The 26,993-nt window shown below is 40.0% G+C and overlaps 2 protein-coding genes across 2 annotated transcripts; one reads left to right on the forward strand and one right to left on the reverse strand.

The window, feature by feature from the left end:
* Positions 1-1,311: 1,311 nt before the first annotated feature.
* Positions 1,312-2,598, reverse strand: LOC145232899 (uncharacterized). The gene is made up of 4 exons (XM_080097576.1): positions 2,280-2,598; positions 2,145-2,200; positions 1,984-2,075; positions 1,312-1,927 (listed from the first exon to the last, which is right to left on the reverse strand). Exons 1-4 carry the CDS (start codon positions 2,314-2,316, stop codon positions 1,801-1,803), a joined length of 312 nt encoding a protein of 103 aa, XP_079953702.1. The 5' UTR covers positions 2,317-2,598; the 3' UTR covers positions 1,312-1,800.
* A 13,594-nt stretch (positions 2,599-16,192) lies between these two features.
* LOC145233396 (uncharacterized) lies at positions 16,193-17,259 on the forward strand. The gene has a single exon (XM_080098121.1). It carries the CDS (start codon positions 16,380-16,382, stop codon positions 17,010-17,012), a length of 633 nt encoding a protein of 210 aa, XP_079954247.1. The 5' UTR covers positions 16,193-16,379; the 3' UTR covers positions 17,013-17,259.
* Positions 17,260-26,993: the final 9,734 nt, after the last annotated feature.

A 26,993-nucleotide genomic window follows, 5' to 3' on the forward strand; every position in this document is an offset into this window, starting at 1 on the left:
CATCCATAACAGCGGGTTTTGAAATTTCAAAGTCCGCCCTACGCGCCAAAATTCAAAATATGCGCGAATATTTCAAATTTGAATGTTGCGATGTATGTCTTAACGATTTGCACATGTGTTTAAAAGAAAATTCAATCAGTCCAGTAATTATCGCACTAAAAATTAATTAAAGACTATACAAGCTTTCTCATCAGAGCTCATATAAGAGCGGTTTGAAAACACTTTAAACTGATCACCGCGCCCAAAATCAAACCTGTATGACGGATTTTGAAATGTTGTGTTACGACCTATGGCGCAATAATTTATTCATTTTCGAAAAAGAAAAGCGGTAAAAAAGTTAAAAAGGACACGGAAAATCAATTGTAGAAACCTGCAATTTGGAAGTGACGTTTCATAACATTGCAACATTAATTTACTTGTCATATAACGGCAATAAAACGTTACAACTGACGTCGAAAACGGTTGTACACAGGTTAAATTTGACGTCAGTGACAAACGTGAATTCTACGTCACGTATGACGTTTTAACATAGTTGTATTGCAGTTTGTTGCAATGTTACTCAACAACGTTAATAAAACGTTTGAAATGACGTCGAAAACGGTTGTACACAAGTTAAATTTGACGTCAGTGACAAACGTGAATTCTACGTCACGCATGACGTTTTAAAATTGTTGTATTGCAGTTTGTTGCAACGTTACTACGCAACGTTATTGAAACGTTTGAAATGACGTCGAAAACGGTTGTACACAAGTTAAATTTGACGTCAGTGACAAACGTGAATTTTACGTCACGTATGACGTTTTAACATAGTTGTATTGCAGTTTGTTGCAACGTTACTAAACAACGTTAATAAGACGTTTGAAATGACGTCGAAAACAGTTGTACACAAGTTAAATGTGACGTCAGTGACAAACGTGAATTCTACGTCACGCATGACGTTTTAACATAGTCGTATTGCAGTTTGTTGCAACGTTACTAAACAACGTTACTAAAACGTTTAAAATGACGTCGAAAACGGTTGTAAACTGGTTAAATTTGACGTCAGTGACAAACGTGAATTCTACGTCACGCATGACGTTTTAACATAGTCGTATTGCAGTTTGTTGCAACGTTACTAAAACGTTTGAAATGACGTCGAAAACGGTTGTAAACTGGTTAAATTTGACGTCAGTAACAAACGTGAGTTCTACGTCACGCATGACGTTTTAAAATTGTTGTATTGCAGTTTGTTGCAACGTTAATAAAACGTTTAAAATGACGTCGAAAACGGTTGTAAACTGGTTAAATTTGACGTCATTGACAAACGTGAATTCTACGTCACGTATAACGTTTTAACATAGTTGTATTGCAGTTTGTTGCAACGTTACTAAACAACGTTAATAAAACGTTTGAAATGACGTCGAAAACGGTTGTACACAGGTTAAATTTGACGTCAGAGACAAACGTGAATTATACGTTACGTATGACGTTTTAACATAGTTGTATTGCAGTTTGATACAACGTTAAGAATAAACGTTAATAAAACGTTCAAAATTACGTCAAATAAAGTTGCAGACAGGTTTTCTTGTAACGTCAACAAAAAACGTTTTTTTTTACGTTTCAAACCACGTCTGGAAAGGTTGTATAAATGTTTTTGTCTGACGTTAGGTTTTACCAATCTTCAACGTCATGTATTACGTAACAAAAACTGTAGCAAGACGTGATTTGTTGACGTTCGTTGGCAAACATTCCCACAACATTTAAAAAAATTGGTCCCGAACGTCGAAACTACGTTGTGTGTTAGCTGGGTATACATACAATTTACATATACATTTCTATGGTGCTTTTTGATGGCAATGTTAAGACGTCTAAACTTTCAACATGTCCAAAGGCACTGGGGGAGCTGGAATACAATTCAATAGCCCATCTTACTGTATCAGGATGATATCTACAAACATATATAAAGCCGTGTTGTCAAAAGTTAAACAATAAAGTTGTGATTACCTTAGGCCACATTGGAAAGAATTTGCATATTTTAATTGGTCTTCCAGAAACATTTTTTGCCATTCATTTAGACCGGATTGGGCAAAAATTGTCTGTATGAAACAAAATATTTTGTTACAATGGAGCCACCATTAAAATGTAAAGATTTACTTTTCCCTTACCGATTGATCAACAACACTTATTTTTGCACATGAGTCACATTGATGCAGTTCACATACTAAAAAAAAAACACTGATTGAATTTCATACTCCAAGTCAGTAGTAGATAGTGGTACCAAAGCTCTAACTTAAACCTACCAATACTGCAGGATTTAGATCGCAAGGTGTTGGTCATAGAGATTTTATTGTCCACTAGGCCTGCAAAACTTGATGGGACAAAGTTGACATTTTATCACTGCCAGTGCAGCCCAAACAAATTGACATGTTTTCAATTTTGCCTAAAACATTATGTGTGCAAATGTCATGTGTAAAAAATGTACAAAATACATCAGTTGCAAACACTTACTTAAAACACTGTGGATTGTTTCATAACGAACATCACCAACAGAAAGTAAACCGGTATTGACAGGCCACCCATAGAAGGCTACTGTTTTTATTTCAAGATTTTCACCAAACACTATTCTGTAGGGAAGATATAACCAGTGTTTTTTTAAGGAGTTTTGGGGGACGTTTCCCAAAATTTGGATATGGCTATTTTTTTGGTATTTAAATGAAACACTTGCGGTCTCAAAAAACTACTTAGCGGTCACCCAAACCAAACCTAAAAAAACCCTGGATATAACCAATGTATGTGTACATACTTTGTGCAAATGTTATCCATACTATATTCTATCTGCCTTGCAACTAACACACTCTCTTCCTACAACACTGATTCAATAAAACCGTTCATTGCATCACTTAGTTGTTTGGATGCTTTCTTAAGGTCAGAAAGACTGTGGTGTTTGATAGAAGGTACAACAACCCTTTGCATTGGCTGTTTTCAGGGAGGTGTAAAAAAACTACTGTCCAATTTGGGCAAATCCAAACATGGCTTAGCTCCTTGTCTTAGCCTGGCAATTTTGCCTGTTTTCATGACATATAAAGTCTATGGTGTATGTATTAAATTTTGCTGTGGTGGATTATTTCATGTCATAATTTGGACTGTTTGGTTGTTGTGACGTTCTTAGTATTGTTTGGTTTAGGTAGTCAAAAATCCGTTTTGAATCACAGATCAATTTCGACTATCTTATTCTGCCAGTTAAGAGACTGTAAGGTAGAATTAGCAAGAAGGCTTGAATTCTACATCATTTAAAACGGTTTTGCTCTGCTGTGGTAGTTGTCTTTACAGAAATGTCTAAGGAAAGAGAAAATGTTACTTGAGCATCGCAGGATCTGATTGGTGTGATCGTTACCAGACAAGAGCCAACTAACGAAGATGTGCCGTCTGTCAAAGAGCACTGCCAGTGCGCGTGACCTTTTAAACGTTGTTGGATCTTTTGAAATTGTTGACAGATGCTCACGCTCTCGCCAATGATGAGGTTTATTTCTGATGAGACACGTAAGTTGTAGGGCCAAGTACCCCAATAAAGGCAAGTTCTCCGGTCGAGTCGCAGCTACATACTCGGCAGTGTTGGACCATAGAGCACTAAAAAAATACTAGAGAGGTAACTGATTGTTCACTCAAGCGTGAAATCAATCACAACTTTTCTTGTTTAGCGAATACATAAAATTTTTGAAGCAAGAAGGTATTTAACAACTTTTTTCTTTGGAATAGATTTTTAGTTTTGCAAAAAAACACACAATCAAATAAAGAATTGCGCAGTGGCGGCTCGTGGCCAAAAATTTCTTGGGGTGCTGCTCCAATTTTTGGCCTTTATTGGACAAATATAAGTTGGCAATATATAGAAAAGTCACATTTCTAGTTTTCTAGTCATTGTTTTGTGTAGAAAAACAAATCTTAATTAGCAACTCCATTGTGACCTAATGGTTGTTACACAATAATGTACACGGGTGTAAACAGCAGACGGTATCATTGGGGAATTTTTTGAAGTACAAAACTCTGCAAGCTTTGAAAATTAAAACACTCTCACTTAAATTTAAAACATATTATTAAATCTTGTGCTTCTATTTTACAACCAAAATGAATCATAAAGCTATAGTTTAAGCAAAATAATTGATAGCTTCTTCCTTGATTTCCAAATGACAACTATAACGATTATGATTTCTCTGTTTAAGTTTTGGTATCGAGATTACGTGAGGTTGTCGCCCGTTTGTCTCGGTAGAGCTACTAACACCATACGTTTCTCCTGATCCAAAAGTGCTTAATTTTCGATAGGTGGCGTAAAGAGCTGAATTATTTATTTAGCGGCTATAAATGGGTTGGGCTGGGAAATATTTACATAAATTTTTTACATTAGTAACTAATTTTTTGGGTTAGTTTTATTGAATTTTAAGTGCTAACACCTTACCCCAACCCTAATAGCCCTAACCGTTAGCATTTTTTGAGATATACCGTTTTAAATGAAAAAAGTGCTCTTTGCGCCACCTGTCGAAAATTAAGCACTTTTGGATCAGGAGAAACGTATGGTGTTAGTAGCTCTACCGTTTGTCTCGTGGTGTGACTAGATTGCTGGGTAGAGCTACTATCACGATACGTTTCTCCTGATCCAAAAGTGCTTAATTTTCGATAGGTGGCGCAAAGGAGCATTCGCGCCAAAACGACGCAAGGTAAAAAAGCTTCAAGGTAAAAAATTATATGCGTTGTTGTTGTTGTTGTTTGGTTTAGATAGTATATTACATTAAATTGGATTGTAAATTTAATATAACTGGTATATATGCGTTGTTGTTGTTGTTTTGGTTTAGCTAGTATATTACAATAAATTGGATTGTAAATTTGATATAAGTTGTAAATTAGAAAAATGGTTGACGTAAAACCAGAAGTTAAAAATATATGCAACGAAACCACGTACGTTTCAGTGGAAGTGGAGGATGTAATCCATCCAGTTATGACTCCATGCAACGAAACTGCGTATGTTTTTGTTATTTTTGGGTATTCTAAGATCTAATTTAAAATAACTTACTACATTGGTTGCAGAGAAGAGCATGAATTTGACTTTGCAACAGCAAATCAAATTCAAAAGGTTTGTGATTTTTTACTTTAAAAATGATTGCGGTTTGACTTCGGCTTCTTGAAATAGATTTTGTTGTTCACAGTGGTTTCAGTGTAAAGAAGATGCAGAGAAATCAATTCTGCAATTCCAAACTATGTTTGCTTTAAAGTGGGTTTTGTCACAAACAATGACATACGGTAGGCCAGTAATTAAGACATAATGTTTTATATAATACATACATGTATAAAAATGCATTTATATATATTGCAGATAAAACAAAAGCAAAAGTGTGCTGGAACAATGACACTCCGTACATTGTTATTCACAGTGAATGCTGGAATAATTTCCGGCAGATGAAAGAGGTGGCCTCTCAGCATTCGTACATGATAATCATGTTTGAAGTAATTATGTTTCCAGCCTACAAGGTATTAAACTTGAAATATAAATCTTCATAAAGTCAACAGAGTGCTCCTTTTTTAAACTGTCCAAACTATATGATGTTTATAGCCCAATAAATTCTTGGATTACAAAAGTGTTAGTTTTTTTTGTAAATGAAGTTGCTTTATTGACTTACATTCAACAATTTGACCAAGAGCAATTCTTTCTTGATGTAGAGCAATTCACAATTCAGACGTAAGATAGCAAGCAAACATATTAAAGAAGCAAGTCCCAACAGATTGCTTTTTTTATAAATTTCAAAAAAATGCAAAATGAAATGGTTTGACATGTGTCCTTTGTATACTGTAAATATTTTCTGATTACCCTTAAATTTTTTTAAATATGTGCCAGGTTAATCAGAAACTGCCTGCAGAACAAGTATCCAAGCATACAAATGTGGAGGTTTATGTTTCATTAATTTTTAGAAAGTTTCATAAATTAATCATTACATTACTTACAGTGGGTTTCTACGTATGAAGAAGCTGAAAAGGCAGTTAAAGAGTTTGAAATTTCAACAGTAACCAAATTTATTGTGTACCAAAAAAAGTTCCATGGTATGTTTTTAAGTATGAAATGCAGTAGTAAACATTTATATGTATAAAAGTGGTAATGTTTCAATTTTATACACAGATATCTCAAAAGGTTATGTACACTGGGGAAAAGATTTAGTCCCATATGTTATTGTACGAAGTGTGTGGCTGGAGTGCCAACATGCAAAAGACTACAACAAAGAACGAAATGAAAAACGCAAGCCATGCATTCCCAATCAGGTATAAAGGTGTCTCATGGCTCAATCTACAAGCAAGGTTTTTAAAACAGCATTGTTGTCATTTGTAGTTACTTGACCATCCTAATCCTGCCAAAAAAAAGATGTGTATTCAAGGTACAAAAAAGTGCAATTGCAAAGCAAAAATATTTATACGGGAAGTGTTGAGGTTGAGGTTTCCCCAATTTGCTGTAAGCATATCAATGCTTTATCAGTATGACAAATTTTTTGGCTTTGTTTAATATCAGGAAGTCACCAGATCAAAACACCAAATGACAAAATCAGCTAAATTTATTCACGAGGCTTTAAAAGATAGTGATGCAAGAGAGTCTGTTGAAGGAACGTGCATGTAGTATTGCCTTTCCCAGCAATGACGATCATACTGGCCATGTTATTGGAGAAGTATGTTTTCCAAACATAAAAATTAAAATTATTAAACTAACTTTCAATTTGTTGGATATTGTATTGTTTGTGTTAACAACTAAATGCATATTTCTATTTGCTTTAGTCAGCAGGATTTCTTCAAATGGTTGACAAACGCATCATTACCAAAATTGATGAATTGGTAAATGAAGGTGTGTGTAATATTGGGGAGATTATGAGAGGCTTAAAATCATCCGAAGACAAACCCATTTACATCAAGAGTGGGAGCTTCTGCAAATACTTTGCAGCCGTTGCACCAAGTAACTACTTTGCCTTACAAAGTAACTTCTGAAACTCTTAATTTGGCAACTGGGTCAAAATGTTTTACACCAAGTTTGGACAGCCTTAACAGGTCCAAAGTCAATCAACAGATTTTAAAAAATGGACCTCATTTTCTTTCAATTTTGGAGTTAAAGTCACTGGAGCCAACGTTACCAAAATGCGAAGAAAAACTGTTGAAAAGATTAGACGAACACTTTGTAGTTGGATGGCTGTTTGACGAAGTAATTAACAGCTATTTGTGGCAGATAGTGTCTGCTAACAACCATACATTGTATGTTTGTTCTATGGTGACACAAACGCTGGAACAAATGGGTCCAATTAAAAACCTTTGGCGTGGTATGTCTCTAGTGGATAAAAAGCTTATTTTTATTCCATGGAACCCTACACAGTGCCACTGGATTCTTTTGACTGTTGACATTGAAAGGAAAACATTAATTTACTTGGATCCCATAGCGATGCCTTGCATTGAAACAAGTGGACAGGTTCACACTGCAAAAAAGTTGGTTAATTATCTGCTGTCTAAAAAATTCAATTTCCAGCTTGAAGCAGTGGAGGCCCCAATCCGTACAGCACAGAATGATTCTTCTAGTTGTGGTGTTCTTATTTGCATGTATGCTAAATGGCTTGCTGCAGGCACAAGCCTTATGCAGACTACTTCAACATTTTCATGTCGACTAGAAATGTTTAACCTTGTATCTGGTAATTGCCTCCAAGGCAAACTAAAGAGAGAACAGTGTAAAATATGCGGGACTGCCAACCACTTACAAACCACTAGTCAGGTTAATGATGACTGGATTGTGTGTAATAGATGTAAACAAGGTTTTCATGCCACATGTCTGAAATCATTTTCGCAGTGTCCGACTTTTGGCCAAGGATTTATTTGCCCTTAAATGTATTATATTTTATTTCAAATGTGGTTGTCTCAATGGCAATAACATGCAGATGTTAATTTTTTTATATAAAAAGTCAATTTGTAGATTTATATTCTGTTGAAATTTTGACTTGAACGCCTGAGTGTGGTTAACCAATATGCATTTTGCTTGAACGCCCGAGTGTGGTTGACCAATAAGCATTTTTGCTAAAATGCCTGTGGTTAACCTATATGTCTTCTGCAGACTTGAACGCTCAATTGGTGTGGTTAACCTAAAGCCTAGGATGGTTGCTAAACCTTTAGGCTCGAACGCTCAACAGGTGTGGTTCTAAGAACTCCCAGTTTCATATGGCTACTGGCGAGGCGTCTGGGTTAACAAAAATGCCAACGACCACAAATGAGAACCTCATGGGTGTGGTTGGAATTCTCACAATAGTTTAAGAGAAATTGTTTGTCATCTTTGCCCGATACTGTAAATGTACTAAAGTTTTGTACAAATTACATCGCATGAAAACCTTAAACAAGAATACCATAAACCATATCCAAACTTGTATTTCTTTTTTCTGTGAAGCGCAAAAGACAGTTCAGTAATAAAAAAGAAAGGAGTTTGTAAGCATACTTACATTGTTCTACCCAAGCTGTCCTGTTGATTAGTGATTAGGTGTACTGCCTCGACATTCCCAAGTAAAAAAGGCTAAATCACAAACTTACATTTTCAGTAGATTGAGACTGTTCTGAATTCTAAACAAACAGAGTGGTGTGATTAGGTGTACTGCCTCGACATTCACAAGTAAAAAAGGCTAAATCACAAACTTACATTTTCAGTAGATTGAGACTGTTCTGAATTCTAAACAAACAGAGTGGTGTGATTAGGTGTACTGCCTCGACATTCCCAAGTAAAAAAGGCTAAATCACAAACTTACATTTTCAGTAGATTGAGACTGTTCTGAATTCTAAACAAACAGAGTGGTGTGATTAGTTGTACTGCCTCGACATTCCCAAGTAAAAAAGGCTAAATCACAAACTTACATTTCGAGTAGATTGAGACTGTTCTAAATTCTAAACAAACAGAGTGGTGTGATTAGTACTGTTACAACATTATATTCTTTAATAATTACAAAAATGTACAAATAGGCCTTACTTTTTTAAAAAACTCATTTTTGGATAGCCATCTGCAAACAATATAGTGCATTATATGGTCAGAAAGATAACAAGTGTCCATCTTGCATCTTACCTGGCACTTTTTGGTATCACATTCTGCCTAAAAACATATAACTTATGTGTAAACATACTTTCTCATGAATCTTGTTTTTAAAAAATCACTCACTTTTGCAGTTCAAGAAATTTTTTGAAGGGAAGAAACCTGCAAATTAACCTCTGTATTAATCAACCAATTAATTTGTGTAAAACAATCAAACACACAGAAAACAAGTTTTTTAACTGTAGAATCTTACCGTCTTCTTCTCACATTGTTTCTTTTTACAAACTGCAACAAACACAATGCTAAAATTAGATACTGAACCTTTTTTAAACTATCTCTTACTTACATTTCTCCCACTCTTCCCTTTCTTCCCCCCACCCCCCATGAACAAGTTTGCAACAGAACAATTATTAAAGTTTACTTCCATTTGAACAATATCTGAACATAAAATAATCCAATTTAATGTAATTATCGGCTCCTTTGCGCTTAATGTAATTATCGGCGCGAAAGCTCCTTTGCGCCACCTATCGAAAATTAAGCACTTTTGGATCAGGAGAAACGTATCGTGTTAGTAGCTCTACCAGATTGCTGTGTGTGTTTTGTATCTGTAATTATCGTGTTTAATCGTTGGATTCTATTTGAATAAGATCATAAGGCAAACTAAGGTAATAATAAAACTGATTTGGTGACCTACAAAAAGTGTGGAACGTTACAGTGGTGGCAGCGGTGGTCATTTCAGAAGATTACCTTGATTCATCAAAGAAACGAAAACAAAATGGATTTAGCTCGAGGAAAACCATTTGCATCTACTTCAATTTCGGATAAAACTCCCCTTGATACCCCAGAACGTCGTGCTGAGAAGGTAAAAGAGGCAAAAGCTTGGTTTAAGAAGTATGTGAATAGTGGAGAACCTGAACCAGCTGAACCATGTGCAGCAAAAATTTCTTCGAAATGGATAAATACACCGGTTCAATTTGATGGAAAACATGATTTGGCAGCGTGGTTAGTGAGTTTTGAAAATTTTGCTGACCTACTTAAAATCCCCATGCAACAGCGTTCGCTGTCTTTAACAACTTTTTGTGCGCCCGAAATTGGTTTGGCCATAAAGAAAATGAACCTCACTGCAGAACAAAAACAAGATTTTAAGTATTTTTGCAATCGCCTGAGAACAAGGTTTGCACCTGAAATTGATAGCAGCACTGCCATATGTAGGCTTATGGAGAGAAAGCAAAAAGTGGGTGAATCGATTGAAACTTACATGGGTGAATTGGGAGAGATAGCTCGTTTAGCCTACGGTGATAGTACTGTGGAAAGTGTTATGCAAATACGTGACCGTGCTATATGCAGCGCTTTCTTTCGTGGTCTACAGGACAGGAATCTTGCTTTTCACATTTTCAATGTTGGCCAAAATCTGACGCCGGAAGAACTGGTAGAGGCTGCCAACAAATATCGCCGTGGTTCTGAACTGCTGGGAATTGCTTCAAAGTGGAGTGGGGAGAGGGTCCATGCAGTACATGGAGTAAATCAGGAAAACAAACCTTCCATAGGCGATCGGTTGGAAAAACTTGAAGCGGTGCACACCCAGACGCAGGAGACAATGAAGGAGATTGTGGAAAAGCTACAACGTCTCTCCGAAGTTCCGCCTCCTAGAAGAGTTCCGTACAACCGCCCAAGCAATATCACGTGCTATGGATGTGGCAAATCTGGCCACATACGGCGCAATTGTCCTTTAAACGGAAATGGGTTGGAAGATCGCGAGAGGAGTCTGGCCCAACCCCAATCAATGTAGTTCCGTTAGCCTCTCTGAGTCAATGTGTTCGGAAGCGTAAAAGAACAAGGGATCGCCTTCACAGTGGACACAGGGTCACCTGTATGTTTGATGAGTTATGACGTTCTAGAAAGAGTAAGAGGGTCCCGAGTGATCACCTTGGCCGCACCGACCTCTGTTTTGTACCAAGCGGATGGATCGACCTTGCTTCCTGCTGATGGTGTGGCGGAACTACGTGTTAAGATCGGTGGTTTAGATGTGTTGCGTAACTTCTTCGTTACCAGGAGTCTGACTGGTAACACTTGCTTGCTTGGTCATGACTTTCTGTTGGCTCACCAGTGTGACGTTCTGTACTCCCAGAGAGTGTTGCATGCTGGTGGAGCATTTGTGCCGTTCACGTCTCGCCAAGGTGTGTCCTCCTGCTACCGTGTTTATGCAAGTTGTGATCAAGTAATAGCTGCTGGATGTGAAAGTTTTGTCGCTGCAGATATTGGAAACCGCAAGTTAAACGGATTCCCTCTCATCGGGATGTTCGAGTCGAATCCAGACTCGAAGGTGCGAGGTGCGAGGTCCCTTTTACAGTCAGACGATGGTCAATTACTTGTGCGTGCGTTAAATACGTCTGAGGAACCGGTTTGTCTACACAAAGGTACAAACGTTGGAGTGATTCATCCTGTGGCTGGGTTCGGCCAACTGGCTGCTATGCCTGAGGAATCCGTGGCTGTGCGTGATGTGTCGAGGAAAGAAGATTCAAGGGAACAGGGCACGCCCATCGACTGGAATGACGATGAATTTCGGGGGTTATTAGCTGCGCTGAAGTTCGAAGAGATTCGTGCAAGGCTGGCTGAGCCGGAAACCCTCGCCCAGTTGCTGTGGGACCACCGGGAAGTGTTTTCTAAGCATTCAGACGACCTGGGGTTTACCGAGTTGACTGAACACCGAATCGAAACTACTGGTCTACCAATCATACAGCATCCCCGGAGGGCACCGATCGTGCACCGGAAGAGGATTGACGAAATGGTGGAGAAGATGCTCCGATACGGCGTGATTTCGCCGAGTTCTTCTGATTGGAGCTCCCCAATTGTTTTAGTCCAGAAGCCAGATGGTTCATATCGGTTTTGCGTTGACTATCGGCGTCTCAATAGTGCGACGGTAAAAGATTCCTTTCCCCTCCCTCGTATCGACGATACATTAGATGTCCTTGGAGGAGAGAAATTTTTCTCAACATTTGATTTGACGTCGGGATATCACCAGGTTGCTATGAACAAAAATGACAAACACAAAACGGCATTTGCGACACACAGCGGTTTGTATGAGTTTAATCGCTTGCCATTTGGTTTAACTAATGCTTGTGCCACGTTTCAGCGTTTGATGGCTGTTGTGCTAAGGGGTTTGGGTGATATTTGTTTGTGCTACATTGACGATATTTTGTGTTATGCATCTAATGAGTCTGACCATATTAAGAATTTGGGAAAAGTTTTAAATCGCCTTAAGCGTGCTGGGTTGAAATTAAAACCAAGTGTCAACTGTATCGTGACGAAGTTCCTTTTTTGGGGTACATTGTGAGTAATAAAGGGGTGGGCCCTGACCCGGGGAAGGTACGGGCTGTGACACAATGGGCCGTTCCGAGTTCTGTCACTGAGCTGCGAAGCTTTTTGGGTTTGGCGTCCTACTATCGACGTTTCTTTAAGGATTTCGCCCGAATTGCAAGCCCACTGCACAAACTGGTAGCAGCAGGCGGTGAAAACAGCTTTAAATGGAGCTCGGCCCACCAGGAAAGCTTCGATATACTAAAATGCCGTTTGACTTCTGCTCCCATTTTGGCGTTTCCGAGGGATGAAGGAAAGTTTGTATTGGATTGTGACGCCAGCGACAAGGCTATCGGTGCTGTCCTCTCCCAGGTGCATGATGGGGTCGAATACGTCTTATCGTACGGACGCAGGACATTAAGCAAGGCAGAAGGTCGTTACTCAACTACACACAAAGAGTTACTTGCGGTGGTGTTTTTCTTGAAGTATTACCGCACCTACCTACTTGGAAGACCGTGTTGTGTTCGTTCCGACCACGCAGCTCTGCAATGGATCAAAAACTTAAAGGAACCCACTGGACGTGTAGTGCGATGGCTTGAGGTCCTTGGTGCTTATGATTTGGAGATTATTCACCGAGCCGGCAGAAAACATCAGAATGCCGATGCTCTTTCCCGCATTCCAGCGTCAGAACCAGTATGTCGGCTAACCCAGGAAATTGGCACTCGAGCAGAGCTAGGTGCTTCACACTTTCTGGATTGCCAAAAGAAAGATGATGTAATTAGTCACGTCATCCAGTGGTTGGAATGCGGTCCTTCGTCAAACGAATTGGACGGGCTGCCGAGGGAGCTCCGTACATATTGGAACATGTGGGACATGTTAGTCTTGAGGGAGGATGGTGTTGCGTGTCGACGTGCGGAAAACGCAGCAGGAAAGCCTCACAGGGGTTTGCAAACTATTGTCCCATGTGCATTAAGAAAAATTATTCTGGAAGAGTTTCACAACAAGCCATTGGCAGGACACATGGGCGTCAACAGGACATCGGCTCGAATTAGACAAGGATATTATTGGCCGGGGCTAAATGATGCGGTGGTCGCCTTTTGTCGGTCGTGTACGGTTTGTCAATCCAGAAAATCGCCCCAGAAAGCACGTTGTACACCCATGGTTCCTAGCAGAGTAGGATATCCAAATGCTCGGATCGGGATTGATATTGTTGGACCGCTGCCTGAATCTGAATTGGGCAACAAATATATTCTGGTTATGGTGGACTACTTCACTAAGTATGGAAAGGCCTGTGCAATTAAAGATCAATGTGCCGAAACCGTGGCAAATGAGCTTGTTTCCAAGTGGATCTGTGAACAGGGCGTCCCAGAAAGGATTCACAGTGATCGCGGAACGAATTTCCTTTCCGCGTTGTTTGAAGGCGTGTGCCAGATATTAGGTTCTCACCGTACTAGAACATGTAGCTACCACCCTCAATCAAATGGGCTTTGTGAAAGACTGAACAAAACTATCGGACAAATGCTTTGTGCGGGAGTTGCTGCTCATGGAAGAGATTGGGATACGCGATTACCGATGGTGATGGCGGCGTACAACAGTAGCGTTAGCGAGACGACCGGTTACACTCCATTCTTCATGCAGCATGGTCGTGAAATGGAAATTTCTCTTGACCTTCAACAAAATGATCCGCCAGAAGATGTGACACCTGGAACTTACGCTGAGAAAATTCAAGCAGAACTCCGCACAGCATTTAAAATCGCGCGTGAGCATGGTTGGACACAGCAAAAACGCCAAAAAGCATTGTACGATAAGCGAATTCATGGTTCTCCTTTTCGTGTGGGCGACCTCGTCTATTTTCACGAACCGGTGATGCCGAAGGGAACTTGTAAGAAGTTTTGGAAGCCCTGGGTTGGGCCTTTCAAAGTCATTAAGGTGTTGAGTGACTCAACGTATCGGATTCAGTCACATGGTTGGGGTCGCAGTCGGCTGCTTGTCAGCTTTGATAAGCTAAAACCATTCCATGTGCGGAACCATCAGGAAACAGGAACTGAAAGTAACGAGTTGCCACAGGAAGATATGGCGCTGGCAGAGGATGAACCCGAAATGGATGATATAGTGGGTGCTCCACAGTCTATTGAGCAGCCTGAGCAGTATACACGGCGTGGTCGTTGTGTCCGCCCTCCCCGGCAATTGGGCGATTGGGATTATGGTTAATGGGAGTGCACATGTCTTGCTATTGTGTCTTTTTCATTATTGTCGTTCGTTTGTGTGTGTTGTTGCCGAGTCTGTTTTGTAGTTTGCGGGTCGCAAACCAATTTAGGGGGGAGCTCTGTAACGATTATGATTTCTCTGTTTAAGTTTTGGTATCGAGATTACGTGAGGTTGTTGCCCGTTTGTCTCGTGGTGTGACTAGATTGGTGTGTGTGTTTTGTATCTGTAATTATCGTGTTTAATCGTTGGATTCTATTTGAATAAGATCATACAGGCAAACTAAGGTAATAATAAAACTGATTTGGTGACCTACAAAAAGTGTGGAACGTTACAACAACCAAGAAAGTTTTTTTTTCTATTTAGTGCTATCACTGCAAGTGCAAGTCTTTTTGGAAATAATGGTGTTCCTTAGAAAAGTTTGCATCCTTTTCAGTGTTGACATCCTTTTCAAGATCCGTTTTGCCTTTGAGAGACTCATGGAAATTGCTGGCTAACTGGCTTTTCCTTTAAAAGTTTCAGTAACTTTTCTAACAACAGGATATGTTTGGTGGTCACTACTATCTCCCCTGTAGAATGTTCATTCTTAAGAAACATTTCCTGTGAAGCAATTTGGCAGCTACTGTTTAAAGCAGGGGTTCTTAAACTGGGGGGCGTGAAGGGTTCGCAAGGGGGGCGCAGCACAATCTGGCAGCAAAGTTTTAACTTGCAAACAATTGTAAATTAATGCATTGGAATTATGTCGGCGCTGATTTCGAACTTATTGTTTACAGTATAAACGCTTCATTACTCTGAAATGGATGTCCAATTGTATTAACCAAACTTTTCCCACTGCGGGCCGCCGCATAGTTTACATGCCCTAGTGCCGTCTTCTGAAACTTAGCCCATGAGGCGATTTTTATATGGGCGCCAAGATATGGTCTTTTTAAAACCCCATTTAAAATCTGTTAAATTGTATAGTTAGTCTCATCTTACAAGGAATGCTTGTATATTACGTCATAAGTGACACAATAAGGCAATTGTTTGCGCACAATTAACACTTTTTGTTTTGTCTGTGACGTAATAAACTGGGTTTGGATCAATCCTGGGCGTTGCAATCCTTTGAGAGTCGGTAATATTAATTTTACATGTCGTAACAGTAAACTTTCGTAAGGAGTAGATTAAGTTTTGACAATAACAAAGTTATCAATACGATTTGGCAATCCAAAAATTGTGTCGCGAGCCGGATGAAATGACCTTGCGGGCCGTAGTTTGGTGACCCCTGTACTATATAGTCGGCTGTACATTCTTTATTTGTTCGCAATTTCGCATTAGAGATTGCCCTGACTTTGAGTGAATCAACAATTTCTGGGCAAGATATGCGTAGTTTAAAAGAATACTGGCAACGTGTCTCTGTGTTCGCAAAAGCCTACTTTTTCGCAACTTATCAGTGTTGAAGTGGCTTTTTCCAACGTTCGGAACTAACTTGACAGTAGCTTAAAGCGGACCTACCATGTATGTTGTTTCCAAAAAAACAAGACAAGCATCATTAGTGCTAACGTTTTTTAGGGGGGGGGCGTGAGAATGAATAATTAGTGTAAAGTGGGGCGCGACCGAAAAAGTTTAAGAACCCCTGGTTTAAAGAAACATAACATTGTGGCGACCTCTCTTGCATGTGTACAATCGTGTTTATCGAAGCGTGCGTTTTGCCTTTTTCTCGCATTGTCGTTGTTGCCTTATAAGCGCGTTTTTGTTGTTGCGCGTTCTTCTATCATCGAACTGCATTGAAATAAAGCATCCGCTTTACTGGTGACCCTCCGCGGCTTCCAAACGAATTTTGAAGGTCATGGAATCAGAACACGCTGTGTCTCTTAAGCTTCCAACGTTCTGGCCGACGCAACCACGTGTTTGGCTACAGCAAGTGGAAGCTCAATTTGCTTTAAAAAAGATTGTTGCTGATGAGACTAAGTTTTACTATGTTGTGTCAGCATTAGACCAAGCTACAGCAGCTCGCTTAACTGACCTGCTTGAACGCCCACCGGCAGAAGGTAAATATACGGCAAATAAAGAAAGACTGCTTCAATCGTTTGCCCTTTCCAGACAGGAACGTGCTGCGCGTCTTTTGAACATGCCTCCTTTGGGCGACAAAAAACCATCGGCCTTAATGGATGAGATGCTTTCTCTTCTTGGAAATCACAATTCGTGTTTACTTTTTGAACACTTGTTTCTCCAGCACATGCCCGAGGATATCCGATTGGTATTGGCGCATGAAGACACACAAGATCTGCGCCAATTAGCCCAGAAGGCTGACGTATTATGGCTTTCTCGTGATCGCAACGCGGAGTTTGCTCTAAGCAAAGCACGTCAAGGTATGAAGCCTTCCGGCATGTGCTACTTCCACTGGCGTTTTGGATCTGATGCAAACCAATGCCGTCCACCTTGTTCTTTCCAGGGAAACAGCAAGGCCGGTTGCCTTTAATGGCTGGGGCAACCGGCAATTCTTTCAGCCTTTTCTTTCTCTGGGACAAAGTCTCTGGGCGCAATTTCTTGGTTGACACGGGTGCTGAGGTTAGTGTAATTCCACCCACTGGTGCTGAACGACGTGCCAACCATAAGGGTTTCTATCTTAAGGCCGCTAATGGAAGTTCCATAGCTACTTACGGCTACAAATCTGTTACACTTCATTTTTCAGCTGGAGTTTTCAAATGGAGGTTTGTGTTGGCTGATGTATCGCATCCACTGCTTGGTGCAGATTTTCTCCGTGCTAATCGTTTGTTGGTCGACATTGACAAAAAACGTCTTGTGCACTCCGAAGCGTTCACAAGTTTTCCCATGAAAAGGTCTCTTTGTCAACCGCCACAGCTTAGCACTCTTCATTCTGTGCTTTCTCCATACGACAAGCTATTGCAGATGTTTCCCCAGGTAAAAATCCCCCGGTTTTCTGATACCTTGCCCAAACACGGTGTGCAACACCACATTGTGACCACAGGGCAACCTGTGCATTGCCGCGTCAGGCGCCTCTCGCCTGAGAAGTTGTTGTTGGCAAAGGCAGAATTTCAGAAGATGCTCGATTTGGGTATAGTTCGTCGGTCATCAAGCCCATGGTCTTCCCCTCTTCACATGGTAGAAAAATCTGCCGGTGGTTGGCGCCCATGTGGCGATTACCGTCGTCTCAATGAGGCCACGCAGGCTGATCGTTATTCTATACCGCATATCCACGACTTTACCGCCCGCCTTGCTGGCTGCACTGTCTTTTCAAAGATAGATTTAATACGCGGCTATCACCAGATTCCTGTAGCAGAGGCAGACATTGCAAAGACTGCTGTCATCACGCCGTTTGGTCTCTTTGAATTTCTTCGAACCCCGTTTGGGTTGAAGAATGCCGCACAAACATTTCAAAGACTAATGGATTCCATTTTTCAAGGTTTGCAGTTTCTATATGTATATCTTGATGACATTCTGGTTGCAAGTCCAGACGAGACAGCTCACATGGAACACTTAAAGCAAGTTTTTCGATGCCTTTCTAATGGACTTGTTGTTAATCCCCAGAAGTGTGAGTTTGGCAAAATCAGCATACAGTTTCTCGGCCACTTGGTCGACCAACATGGCATTAAACCTCTTCCTGCCAAAGTTGATGCCATCCGAAATTTTTCTGTGCCACGAACGGTCAAAGGCTTACAGGAGTTTTCGGGTATGCTTAACTTCTATCATAGATTCCTGCCCAACATTGCAACCATAATGAAGCCACTGTGTAGTTCCTTATCTGGTAAACCAAAGGAACTCACATGGACTCTTGAGATGAAAGAAGCCTTCTGCCAAGCAAAAAATGCTCTTTCTCGTGCAACCCTGTTGCATCACCCACAGTGGCAAGCCAGCATAGCGCTTACAGTTGATGCTTCTCAAACAGCTGTTGGCGCAGTACTCGAACAGTTTACAGAAGGTCATTGGGCCCCTCTTGCGTTTTTCAGCCGTCAGCTGCGAAAACCTGAAACCAAGTACAGCGCCTTTGATCGCGAACTTTTAGCACTTCACCTGGCCATTAGGCACTTTCGTTATTTTCTTGAAGGGCGTAAGTTTGCAGCATTCACCGATCATAAACCCCTCACTTTCGCATTCAAGAAGGTTTCTGAACCATGGTCTGCTCGACAGCAACGTCATCTGTCGTGTATTTCGGAGTATACAACAGATGTCAGACACATCAGCGGCAAGTCAAACACTGTCGCAGATGCCCTTTCTAGATCGTTTGTTAATGCTCTACACAGTTCTTTGACCGATTTCGATTATAAGGCTCTGGCTGAAGCACAACAGACCGATGAAGTTCAGTCTTACCGCACTGCAGTGACTGGGTTGCTTCTTAGGGATGTTCCAATCGAAGGTTCGCCGACTACTATTCTCTGTGATGTTTCTCTTGGACGACCACGTCCTGTTGTTCCCTGCTCTTTGCAAAGGAAAGTTTTTGACGCCATCCACGGCTTGTCACATCCTTCCATCCGCACCACGAGGAAGCTTATATCATCCAAGTTTGTTTGGCATGGGCTGAAAAAGAATGTTGCGTTGTGGGCTAAACGATGCTTTGCTTGCCAACGGGCAAAAATTCAACAGCATGTTCATTCCCCACTTCACGAGTACAGCCCTCCCACTTCTCGTTTTCAGCACGTGAACATAGACATTGTAGGTCCACTTCCACCTTGCCGCGGGTATAGGTATTTATTAACCGTCGTCGACCGTTTTACCCGCTGGCCCGAAGCCATACCCATGGAAGATGCTACAACCGCCACTTGCGCACGTGCTCTTACTTTCCATTGGCTTTCGAGATTTGGCATTCCCTGCCATGTATCCTCTGACCGTGGCCCTCAATTCACGTCAGATCTATGGACTTCTCTTGGGCAGCGTTTAGGTATGCATTTTCACCGCACGACGGCTTTCCACCCTCAAGCGAATGGTCTTGTGGAACGCTTCCACCGCCACCTAAAGAGTGCATTAATGGCTCGATTAACGGGATCCAATTGGCTAGACGAGTTGCCGTGGGTGTTGCTTGGGATACGCACCGCCCCCAAAGAAGATTTGAATGTTTCGTCTGCCGAATTGGTTTACGGCACTCCTTTAACGGTGCCTGGTGATTTTCTGGCCACTGAAGATACTTCCGTTGCAACTTTTTTGCCAACGTTGCGAGATACTCTGCAACGCCTTTTGCCCCAACCGATGTCACGTCACTGCAACCCTCGCGTGTCCATCCCTTCAACGCTGAAGGGCAGTCCTTATGTGTTTGTCCGTCGTGACACTCACCGACCTCCTCTGACCCCACCGTACGATGGTCCGTACAAGGTCCTTCATACGTCGGACAAAACGTTTACGTTGGACATGGGCGGTCGTATTGCATTTCTATTGACCGATTAAAGCCCGCCCACGTAGATTTGACCGCACCTGTACCAGTCGCGCATCCTCCGGCCAGAGGACGACCAAGACGGAATGTGCATCCCCCGCAACGCTACCAAGCGTGACGCATGCCCGCTTCTGGAGGGGGGTCCTGTGGCGACCTCTCTTGCATGTGTACAATCGTGTTTATCGAAGCGTGCGTTTTGCCTTTTTCTCGCATTGTCGTTGTTGCCTTATAAGCGCGTTTTTGTTGTTGCGCGTTCTTCTATCATCGAACTGCATTGAAATAAAGCCTCCGCTTTAACATGTCCATTATATCAATACACAAGATTGCACTTGGTAGCAAATACTGTCCACGTGGTGTGTCAAGAAACCAAAACTTGAAATTGTCATCACTAAGGTATTTCAAAATTCCTGTTGCTTGTGCAATTGTTTGTTCTGCATTTAATATTGCCTGAATTTCAGTGAGGCATTAAACTTCATAGTGTGAGTAGTTCTTGTGTTTGCTTATTCCTGCATGACATATTTGGAATAGAAGATGTTTTATCCCAGTTTTCAATAGAAGATGTTTTTATCCCAGTTAAACTTTTTATTCAGGTTTTTATTATAAAGGTTAATCGTGACTTTTCAAAGTGTTACCGTAGATGACCTTTTTCAAGGTGGTAGATACACTTTCTAATTCAATGATGACTGCAAAAACTGAAGCCCACTTACATTCATCTTAAAAATTCACGACAAACCTTCAAACAAACAAATTAAAACATGGCAAAAAAATTGTTTAACTGTACTCACTGTCGAACTTAGAATATAGCAAACGGGTTAGCACGAGCCGCCCCTGTAAGTGCGGTGCCCTTGTTTTTGATCAACCTCTGCAGATTGGCCACGGTTGGATAAACCGTTGCCACGTGATGATTTTTATTTATTTTGCTAGTGATTGCATAGGGCGCTTTAAACTTTTCTTAAAGTATGTTCTAATTCTAATACAGTGTTTTCAACCGGTGTTCCGTGGAACACGTGTTCCGTGAAGCATCGTCAGGTGTTCCGCGAGAAATTTATAGTTGAACAATGTCACAATCACTATTTCAACGCAATGGTCATAAACAGCTTTTCTTTTATGGTAGTATTTATCCACCATCAGCAGTTTGAATGTTGCATTGTGATTTGCTTTATTTATTGTTGTGTAATAATAAGACTGCTTTTAGTTGCTACTGCTCAGTTGAGTGTGAGCTCAAAGTAATGAATATGTAAGTTTGCAGTAGGGGAAGTTATTATTACCTCAACAGTGCGAGAGATCGAAAAACAGTACGAATAAATATAATCAGATATGTTTGTTTTAGTTTTAGAGTTTAATGTTTGAACAGGCAATAACGGATAGATATTTAAAAAGGAAATGTGTAAATGAACAGGCTAGTTGTAGTAACATAGAAAAAAAAAATCAAAATGTGTAATAAGACAATACAGCGAAGATTACATTTCGTTTGGATTTGATTTTTTTGGTAATTCGACTGCCCCGATCCCATTATGTTTGATATGTGGAAAAGAACTTTGCAACAGTGCCAGTAGATAAAATTCCTCTATCAGACAACACGATTGCCAGACGGATCGAAGACATGTCTGTGGACACCGAAAAAAATGTTTTGGAAAAGGTAACAGCGGAAAATTTTCATTACAATTTGATGAGTCGACTGACATCAGTGGACATGCTCAACTCTTGGTAAACGTTCGTTTTGTGGATGGAGTTTCTATCAGAGAAAATATTTTGTTTTGCAAGAGACTGCCTGAAAGCACACAACCGGAGAAGAAATATTTTGTGTTACATCGGATTTTTTTGAACAAGGAGGACTTGAATGGTAGAACTGTAAAAGTGTCTTCACAGATGGAGCAGCGGCCATGGCCGGACGTCACAAAGGTTTTGTCAGCAGAGTTAAAGAGAGACACCCAGCTGTCAATACTTACACACTGCTTTTTGCACCGAGAAGCCTTTAGCTTCTGTACTTAATACTGTGGTGAGAATGGTCAATTTTGTTAAAACAAGACCATTAAAAAGTCGCATAATCGCTAGCAGAATACACAACTTTACTGCTGCACACCGAAGTCAGATGGCTGTCACGCGGTAAAGTCGTAGGTCGTCTTTACGAATTGAAACATGAGCTAAAGATATTTTTAACTGATGAAGGATTCGATGAGGCAAAGCTGCTGGCACGTGATGACTGGTGTGTAAAGTTAGCAGACATGGCTGACATATTCCAGCATTTAAATGAACTGAACACACGGATGCAAGGCCGAAGCGAAAAGCACAGACAAAATAAATGGATTTCGTTCAAAGGTGGAGTTTTGACAGCAACATGCAAAAATTGCAGTCGTTGATATGTTCCCATTTACACATGCCAGCAGCTTGAACGCAGCTGCTCTATGCGAGACCATAGGAAACCATTTGAAAACTCTTGAGGATAAATTATCTTTTAATTTCCCTTCTGTTACCACCGAACGTTTTGACTGGGTCAGGGATCCTTATTGCTCAGCAACTAATTTTGGCGAAGTCATGACTGTGCAAGAGCGAGAAGAATTTATTCAACTTAGACACGATCGCACATTAAGATTTTCTGATCTACCTTTGGAACGTTTTTGGGTGATGACCACCTAGGAGTTTCCTATTGTGGCAAACAAAGCTATTTTGATTTTGCTTCCATTTTCAACAACTTATCTTTGTGGGATGAGTTTTGCAAGCATGACTGCTATAAAAGTTAAAAAACGAGAACGATTGAAAATTCTAACACAGTAAGTCCCCAGATTTTAGACTGGGAAGATTATGTACATTGTGTCTGTTATTAAAATATGTTACCATACGTTTCTTTTCTTTTTCAAAAATGTCTTAACGCTGAGCGTTTAACCCTCAGTTTTTTTAGCTTGAATGGGAAGGTTGTTGTTGGTATATCTTCCCATAAGCAATTCTGCTGGTGAACAACCGCAATCTAACGGAGCACTTCGGTAAACAAGTAGAGCTAGATGAAAATCCTCTCCACTTTCTTTTGACTTTTTTAACAAGTTTTTTACTATTTGCACGGTCTTTTCAGCAAGGCCGTTTGATTGCGCGAAATATGGACTGGACGTTTTGTGTGAAAACTTCCAAGAGTTCGAAAACTCTTTGAATTCCGCATTGCTGAACTGTGGGCCATTGTCCGTAACCACACTAAATGGAATCCCATGACGCGAGAATGCCTGTTTCATACAAGTTATAACAGCTGCAGATGATGTACTTGCAAGTTTAAACACTTCTGGGAAATTTGAAAAGTAATCCACTATAACCAAATAATTATGTCCATTCCAGAAGAATAAATCAGCAGCCACATTTTGATTTGAAAATTTTCATGATGTTGAATGGGCTCACTGGAAAACTTGGGTCGATATGTCATACAAATAGGACATTTCATAACAAGGTTATTAATGTCTTCATTAATGCCAGGCCAGAAGATAAGTGTACGTGCACGATTTTTGCATTTTTCTGTTCCTAAATGACCGATATGAATCTGTGCAAGCATGTTCGCACGCAAACGCATTGGAACAACAAACTTTGACCTCTTGAAAATAACTCCTTTACTGCTGGACAATTCATCGCGATATGCTTGTAACTTAATCATAAGCTTTTGTACACGTAATGGACAATCATTCAAGGGTTTAGAAAATAAACATATCAAGGGCTTGTGATCCGTTTCCACAATAACGCATCGACCGTAAATGTACTGACGAAACGCAGTGCAGGCAAATGAAATTGCTAGTAGCTCCTTTTCGATTTGAGCATATCTCTATTCAGACTTGTTCAGTGAACGAGCTGCGAAAGCAACAGAAGCCCATTGACCTAAAAACGGTTGCAGCAGAACTGCTCCCAACCCTTCCAAAGACGCGTCTGCCGACACCTTAATGGGCGCCGTGGGATCGTAAAACCTTAAGAGGTTGACTTGCCACAACGTGCTTTAAATCTAGCCATGCTGCCTCATGCGATGGTGACCATTTCCAGTCACTCTGCTTGTTCGTCAGATCTCGTAAGCAGGCTGATTTTGCAGCAAGATTGGGTATAAACTGCCCCAGGAAATTTACCATTCCAAGAAAGCGTTGCAAGTCTTTGACTGATGTCGGTCTTCTATTTCCACAATTGCAGCTTTTTTTCGCGGATCTGGCTTCAATCCATCTTTGCACAACAAGTCTCCCATGAACGTTAAACTTTGAACACCAAACAAACACTTTTCTTTGTTTAGTTTTAAATTGGCCTGCCGTGTAGCTTTAAGTACTGTTTCCAGCCGTTCGTCATGCTCTTTCTTACTTCTACCCCAAACAATAATGTCGTCCATAAATATATCTACTCCCTCTATATGTTCATATAACAAATGAATTGCTTTGTGGAACACTTCGGGCGCCGAAGATACACCAAAAGGCAAGCGAACAAAACGATACCTTCCAAAAGGCGTATTAAACGTGCATAACTTGGAGCTTTCTTCCGTAAGTTTCATTTGCCAAAATCCTGACAACGCGTCCAACTTCGAAAAATACTGCGCTTTAGCAAACTGAGCCATCAATTCCCGTCTGGTTGGAAGCGCAAAATGTTCTCGCATAATTGCTTTATTGAGGTTCCTAGGATCCAGGTACACGCGTAATTTTCCGTTTGGTTTATTAACAATCACAAACGAATTCACCCATGCAGTTGGTTCGTTAACTTTTTAAATGACACCGAGTGTTTCCATTCGTTGCAGTTCTGTTTTCAACTTGTCTCTTGACGCCAGCGGCACTCCGAGACAAGCGTGTACTACAGGTGGCACCTCAGGTTTCAGTCTTATTGTATGTTCACCTGGAATGCAACCAAGACCAATAAAAACATCCTTATAAACATCATCAACAAACGCACAACTTGACTCAACGGATTGAACACGATGTAAAAGATTGAAATAATAATACAAGCTTCGCGTTTGTCTTTCTGCAATTCCCGCCCGAATACTAACTTTGTGCTCAGTGACAAAAACTAAAAGTGAAAAATTGTTGTCGAGTTGTTTAGTTTGTTCCACCATTATCAAATTTCGTTCGGTGTTCCGCGAGATTATTTTAATGAATATAGTGTTCCGTGGCTCAAAAAAGGTTGAAAAACACTGTTCTAATAAATAAAAGCCCGCCGGTACCGATATTTTTGGATGCAAAGCGCACCTAATTTACAAGAAGTAACATGCTTAGAGGAGAAAATCTACCTAATTGTTGTCGAAATTGATTAAGAGACCAGGGCAACCAGGGTTGAATGTCCAGGAACAGCGTACAGGTTGTCTCAATGCTACCAAGACCGATGTATCACCTCAAGAAGTGGAAGATGTCTATTCTATTGCTGCAAAAATGGCTAAAAGTGTAGTAGTAGATGTACCAGATGTTTGTCCTGATGTCTACAGGTCATTTATTTAATCAACTATACAGCAATATTTACTAAACAGTACAAACCACAACATTCGTACAAAAATTTGCACAAGTTCGCAAAAATGCATGTGAAGTTCTTGGAATGCAACAGGTTGTTTCTACTAATTTGTCAAGGGGGCAATTCGTTTTGTGTCAAAAAAACCTAATAAATGGTTTGTGCTAAGGTGTCCACCTAGAAATTTTATCATACCTCATTCACAAAATGCTATTTAGGACACATTTCTACTTGCACCAGAGTTTGGACAATCAATTTCATAAATTTTTTATTTCAACAAAAAGTTTACTGAAAAAGTCAACATAAAGATATATTTTATTTGGAACTTACAACAAAAAACAAAACTTGTGCCCAAGTAATGTATATTTTTGGTGGCAATGAATACAAGTAAAATCAAAAGTACTGCATATCAAAAGCAAAATGATTTGTTTTCTATCTTCTTGTTCAGTTTGAATTTCCTTCTTTGAAAATTTACTATATTCAAGTCTTTTGTTAAATTTCCATTCTTAATTTTATTTACACGATTGTTTGCCAGAGTAAATGTCATGAATCAAGTTCAAACATAATAGGTTTGTTCTGGTGCACACTGCAAAAAAACCTATCTTTATTATAAAAGTAAATAACTTTGGCACGAACATATTTTAGTTCATTCTATTAGCTTTAAAGCTTAACTATAAATGTCATGACATTGGTACCTGTAAACAAATGTCAGTTGTTTGAACATGTTAGTAAAGTAATGTTATACTAGGCTGGCGTTTGTAATTTGCTTGGGTTTAATGGGATTCTGAAAGACCATACAATTTTTGCATGTCCTAGACTAGAGTAAAATGTGTCTCCTTTTGTAGTCTTGGATTTTACACCCCACCTGTTTTCAGCTATGCCATCATAGTTTAAATCACAAGAAACTCAAACAAAAAATTTAATAAGGGAAACTTCTGTATCGCAATTTTAGAAAAGTACTAAAATTCAGAGACTTATAAACAAAGATTGAACCGCTTTGCGACTAATTTCTATATCCAGCTTCTGGATAATTGTGGTAGGTGTTTAGATCATATTTGCTGAGAAACTTACTTCCAGTTACACATGGTGCAGTTGGCATATAAAACAAAAGAAATAACCACAACATACCTCTTCAAGAGTTACAAAAGTAGAAACGATTTCTTTGAAAATTTTCGGACCAGAATTTACCAATTGCAAAACTTTGTCTTGGAAAATACAATAAGTTGATCACTGCCAAGTGATTTTTATGTACATCTATATTGAAGTAAGCGTAACTCACGCTTCAGTATGTCACAATTTTAGTGGCTACCCTGTATGCAGGATTGTCATTCTGGCGAAATGAAAATAGGGAGAAAGAAGAAATATGTTTCTGCAGTGTTTCCAAAAAAAATTCATTTTAATGTTAAAAACAACTTTTTTTTTATATAAAATAATACCGTTTTGATCTGGATCTCCAATTACGATTTTTAAGCGACCTATACAATTTAGCAAGTGCACCATTTTGGCTGTGAAGTAACGGCTAAGCCCTTGAATTTTACAACTGATTTTAAACACTTTCCGAAAATGAGAATTCTATAAAAATTGGCAGAAATGTAGACCAAAGCATGCTTAAAACCTTGGTAATAAAATAAATTTGGCGCG

This window comes from Phallusia mammillata, chromosome 6, assembly GCF_965637545.1.
Source record: "Phallusia mammillata chromosome 6, kaPhaMamm4.hap1.1, whole genome shotgun sequence".
NCBI classification, from domain to species: domain Eukaryota; kingdom Metazoa; phylum Chordata; class Ascidiacea; order Phlebobranchia; family Ascidiidae; genus Phallusia; species Phallusia mammillata.